Source organism: Pinus tabuliformis, chromosome 9 (genome assembly GCF_031772625.1).
Source record: "Pinus tabuliformis cultivar Carrire ecotype Pingquan chromosome 9, CPIR1, whole genome shotgun sequence".
NCBI classification, from domain to species: domain Eukaryota; kingdom Viridiplantae; phylum Streptophyta; class Pinopsida; order Pinales; family Pinaceae; genus Pinus; species Pinus tabuliformis.
In genome coordinates this window covers 553,602,270-553,607,776 of record NC_142307.1, presented here as the reverse complement: position 1 = coordinate 553,607,776, position 5,507 = coordinate 553,602,270, and the positions used below count along the sequence as shown (strand labels likewise).

The 5,507-nt window shown below is 42.3% G+C and overlaps 1 protein-coding gene across 1 annotated transcript; it reads right to left on the bottom strand.

Annotated features, from left to right (window-relative positions):
• Positions 1-1,250: 1,250 nt before the first annotated feature.
• LOC149149704 (uncharacterized) lies at positions 1,251-4,635 on the bottom strand. The gene is made up of 6 exons (XM_089442563.1): positions 4,558-4,635; positions 3,859-4,416; positions 3,595-3,717; positions 3,007-3,369; positions 1,653-2,316; positions 1,251-1,342 (listed from the first exon to the last, which is right to left on the bottom strand). The coding sequence occupies exons 1-6, from the start codon at positions 4,633-4,635 to the stop codon at positions 1,251-1,253; spliced, it is 1,878 nt and encodes a 625-aa protein (XP_089298689.1).
• Between the last annotated feature and the right edge of the window lie 872 nt (positions 4,636-5,507).

Sequence of the window (5,507 nt, the reverse complement as noted above, 5' to 3'; positions counted from 1 at the left end):
CCCTCAAGGTATTTCACTCTCGTATTGCACATTCCTAGAACTACATTTTTAAGAAAGAAGTCTTGCGGCCATTGTTCAGAAATTTAGTCCAGAGAATACACGCATCTACTTATTCTTATCGTCCTGTTGCTGCTTTCTTTCTTTTCATCAGTAACGTCTATGGAACTTTGTATGAATATACATATATAATGTTTCGATTTAGATTCGTATGCTAAAATAAACGTTCACAGAATTCTGTTGCATTCAACTGTTACTTATTTTACAAGGATTCGTTCCGGAAAGAAAATCTATGAACCTGATTTATTCTGTTTTTTTTTTCTGTTTCTTTCTTTACGGCAGTTGCACAAGAATTCAATCTTAAATGATTAATGACTTTACATTTATCATGTCTTTTATTGCCTGCATTATTTCAGAAATTCTTTCCAAATACCATTCACAGTTCTTGGTCTGTCATAGACCTTAATTAATTCTACAGTGTATAAAAACCATTAAAATTCTCAGTTATTCCATACCTGATCAGAGGCAAACCTCTCTAATGCGCTTGTCAACCTCCCGACCTTAGGAGGGTCCTCCTCGACCTTCCACCCCCAAGCACTCCTGCAAGACCCTTGCTGTCTGCAAGCCCTCTGGCACTACCAGAGTTACGCTATCTGGTCCTTACCAGACGTAGCAGTTCCACGAAGGTTTCTGCTTCCCAACATGCGCTATCTGGTCCTTACCAGACTTAGCGTTCGCTGCCAAATTGCAACTTTTCGAGCCTCGCTATCTGGTCCTTACCAGACGTAGCGTTCCTCCCTTTTTTCCTTTTTTTTTCTTTTTGTCATAGTGTCTCCTCCCTCTATGAAAGTCTCAACCGTCTCCTGAAAGTAGTTAGGTTTTTTTACCTTTCTGACAGATGTCATATTTTAATTCTAATTCCCCTCTCATGAGGAAGCACTATAACCATTATCAGTTGTTTTTCTTCCAACCACACTTAATAGCAACCAACAACAATTTATCAACATAATTAATTTAAACAGTAGCAGCAATAATAGTTACTCAATTTCACCAAACATAACCATAGTCAACAGTTAAATTTACTGCCTTTAATTTAAACACTAACGATTAACTAGGGGCATTACATCTCCCCCTCCTGAAGTTCAACATCGTCCCGATGTTGTTCACCCATAAACAATTCGGGATAAGTTTCTTTCATGCTCTGCTCATCCTCCCAGGTGGCCTCATCTGGCCCAAAGTGCTGCCATTGCACTTTAACCTGGGTGATGACTCGTTTCCGCAGCACGACCCTTCTCCGATCTAGTATGCTCACCGGCTCGACTAGGAATTCTCCTTCCGGTTCCACCTGAAACACACAACAATCTGATCAGTGCTTTCCCTAGCAACCATTTTTGATTTATGCTTCTTACAATATCTTCTTACCTGTATGTCCTGCCAACTAATTATGTGTTTAGGGTCATAGACATATTTTTTAAAAACTGACACGTGGAAGACATTATGGACCTGGATGTGGCTAGGTAGGGCTAGCTGATAAGCTACCAGCCCCACTCGTGCTAAAATCTGAAAGGGTCCACAAAAGCGGGGTGCCAATTTGGCACAACCATTCCATTGTAGAGCACTTCTCCTTGCCCGAATTCTGACATATACATGTTCACCCACTTGGTACTCCCTAAAGGTCCTTTTCCAATCTGCAAAATTTTTTTGTCTGTCCTGAGCTACTTTTAAATTAGCCCGCACTCTCTTAACCATTGCTTCCAAGTCTTTTAACATTTCAGGACCCAGCATGAGTCTGTCTTCTAGTCCACCCCAACTGGATGGCGTGCGGCATTTTCGGCCGTAAAGTACTTCGAATGGGCTCATCTGCAAAGATGCATGATATCCATTGTTACAAGCAAACTCCACAAGATGTAAATACTCTTCCCATCGAGTGGGTTGTTGCATCACATATGACCTCAGCATGTCCTCCACCACTTGATTCACCCACTCAATCTGTCCGTCAGTCTGTGGATGATATGCGGTGCTAAAATTCAATTGAGTTCCCAGACCTTCAAACAAGGTCTTCCAAAAGGCTGATGTGAATTTAACATCACGATCGGATATTATAGTTTTTGGCAGCCCATGGAGCTTAAATATGTTCTGCATAAAAACATTTGCAATTTGTGCTGCACGATACGTATATTGAACTGGTATGAAGTGGGCTGACTTACTGAGTTTGTCCACTACAACCATAATAGAGCCATTATTCCTCTTGGACTTTGGTAACCCTGTAATAAAGTCCATGGTGATAATCTCCCACTTCCATTCTGGTATAGGTAATGGCTGTAGCAAACCCGCAGGGTGTTGATGTTCAGCCTTAATCTGTTGACATTCTATGCATCGTGCCAGATATTCTATTACATCCCTTTTCATGCCTGGCCAGTGATATTCCCTCCGAAGTGAAGTGATTAACTTTTGATAACCCGAGTGTCCTGCATAAGGACTTTTATGATATTCATCCAGAATTTTTTTCTTAATATCGCCCTGATTGGGTACATATATTCTCTTCTTGTAGCATAAAATTTCTGCTGCGTCCAATTCATAACCTTGTTGCATTATGTGGATGTTTAAGTTCTGCACTAGTTGTTTCTTTTCCTGGTAGATTTGATCTTGCTCAACAGCCTCTATAATTTCTTTGCTAAGGGTAGACTGTCCTTCACTAAGGCCAATTTCATAGAGACAATGCACTTTTCGGCTTAATGCATCTGCTACCCGGTTTTCTTTTCCTTTTAGGTGTTTGATTTCAAAATCAAAACCGCCCAAAAAGTCCACCCACCTAGCTTCCCTAGCATTTAAAGTTGGTTGACTAAAGTAGCTAGTTACGCTGTGGTGATTTGTCATCAATAAAAATTTTCTTCCCACCAAATAATGGTGCCACATTTTTAGTGCATGTACTACAGCAGTTAGTTCCAGATCATAGGCAGAATACTTATGCTCATGTTCTTTCAATTTTCTGGACTCGTACGCGATCACCTTCCCTTCTTGCATCAACACCCCTCCTACACCCTCTTTGCTTGCATCTGTGCAGACTACGTAATCTTTTTCCGGGTTTGCAATGCTCAGCACAGGTGCAGTGGTGAGCAGATATTTGAGGGTTTCAAAACTCCGTTGACACTCCGCTGTCCACTTAAATATTTTTCCTTTCTTTTGCAAGGAGGTGATAGGGTATGCAACCCTGGAAAAACTTTCCACGAACCGCCTATAATATCCAACCAGCCCCATGAAAGATCTGATATCTTCCACGTCCTTTGGTGTTGGCCATTCCATTATGGTTTTAATCTTTTCAGGGTCCACAGCAATGCCTTCCTTGGTGATGATATGCCCCAAATACTGGATCTGCTCTTTATAAAAGTCGCATTTGCTAAATTTACCATATAGCTGATGTTCCCATAGTGTCTGTAACACGATTCTAAGGTGCTCCTCATGCTCTTTAATATTCCAGGAGTATATAAGTATATCATCAATAAAAATTAACACGAATTTGTCCAAGTACTGATGAAATACACTATTCATCAGGCACATAAATGTCGCAGGTGCATTGGTCAACCCGAAAGGCAGTACCACAAACTCATAGTGCCCATAACGGGTTCGAAAAGCAGTTTTGGCTATGTCCTCCTCCTTAATTCTGATTTGATGATACCCAGATCTCAAATCGATCTTTGAAAATATCGTCGCCCCTTTCACCTGATCAAACAGTTCATCGATACGGGGTAGTGGGTATTTATTTTTCACTGTCAATTTATTCAGCTGTCGATAATCTATGCACATACGGAGAGTTCCATCCTTTTTCCTGACAAACAGTACAGGGGCTCCCTAGGGTGATACGCTGGGACGGATGTACTTCTTGTCCAACAGCTCCTGCAGCTGCATCTTTAATTCTGTCAATTCCAGCACACTCATCTGGTATGGTGCTCGGGACACTGGGGCTGCACCAGGTACCAGCTCTATGGTAAAGTCCAAATCTCTTTTAGGTGGATGTCCTGGTATTTCTTCGGGAAACACATCTGCAAATTCTTGCACTACTGGTATGCTTCCCAATGTATCAACTTTATCTTCAGAATTGGCATAACCCACTTGAACTGCATATACTTGACAACTTTTCTGTATGCATTTAGCCAGTTGTGAGGCAGTAATTGGCCGGATCTGCACTGGCTTCAGGATACCCTGAATTTCCTGTTCATTTCCCAGTTCGTCCCGGTAAGAAATTGTCTTTGTTTTGCAATTTATTATGGACCACCGCCTTTCCAGCCAGTCCATCCCGATCAGCACATCATATGAGCCGAGAGGAAGTACATTCAATTCTGTCGTCACTGTCTGACCTGCTATCTTCAATGGGCAGTTGCTGACCTTGGCCAGCACCCGCCTTTTGGCCCTGGTAGCTAGCTGAACTAACCATGGACTCTTAAACTTAACAAATTGCAAATTACAGTTTTCCACTACCTTGGGACTAACATAACTTAATGTAGTTCCTGGGTATACTAAAATGGAAACAGTTCGATCAAAAATCTTACCTTCAAACTCTACCATTGTTGGCTGGTAATCAGCTTGACGGTCCTCGAGAGCGGCATTTATTCTTGGTATGGACCGAGCCACGTCTTCCATTGTAGAGGCTTCATAAACCTAGGACACCTGATCACTACCCTTTCGGTGAGGGCAGTTCTTAATATAGTGTGGCCCGCCACAACCCCAACACTGTACTGGTGGTCTAGCTGTCCCCTCATTATCAACTCTGCCCGGCTGCTCGCTATATTTAGATTCATTAGGTGGCTTTAATCTGAGCTGATTTCTAGACTGGTTCCTATTGCTGGGCCCTTTGGAGAATCCCTTGCTGAAATTGCCACGAGCTCCCTTGACTCCCATAGTTGTTCTGCCGCTCTTTTTATCTGCCCAACGCTTCCCAAAATTTTCTCCCTTTTGTTTATTCTGCTGATAGCATATTCTAGCTTTCCGTATCGCTTCATCCATGGTCTTCGGGTTATCAAATTCGATCCTTTCCCGCATTGTTTGGGGTAGACTGCTAACAAACCGCTGCACTTTTGCCTTTTCCTCCCGAATATACGGTACATAGCGGAGCAGAGATGTAAATTTAGTAATGAATTCATCCATGGTCTGCTGCCCAAGCCGCAGATCATGAAATTCCCGTGCTTTTTCATCGTAGAAGCGTTCAGTCAAGTATTTCTCCTTGAAGTATCTTTGAAAAGTTTCCCAAGTTATATCTTGTTCACTCACTCCCCGCACCATCTTGACTTCCTCCCACCATAATGTAGCTTTAGCCTGCAGCTGGAAAATAGCCAGCCGTGCCTTAAGATGGTGATCATACTCGTAAACTTGGAAATATTTGTTCATGTTAATTAACCAAGCTTCCGCAGCCTCCTCGGACTCCCCATCAAAATGCGGCGGCTTGATCTTCCGAAACTCCCCTTGCAATTCTATCCGCTGTCTTTTTGAGGTTTGATGTTCAGAGGCGTTATCAG

Coding starts and splice junctions, on each gene's coding strand:
- LOC149149704 (XM_089442563.1), bottom strand. CDS start 4,635: ATGGAAGACGTGGCTCGGTCCATACCAAGAATAAATGCCGCTCTCGAG. Junction 4,417..4,557: donor CTGATTACCAGCCAACAATG/GTAGAGTTTGAA, acceptor TGGTTAGTTCAG/CTAGCTACCAGGGCCAAAAG. Junction 1,343..1,652: donor CTTTAGGGAGTACCAAGTGG/GTGAACATGTAT, acceptor TGTGTGTTTCAG/GTGGAACCGGAAGGAGAATT.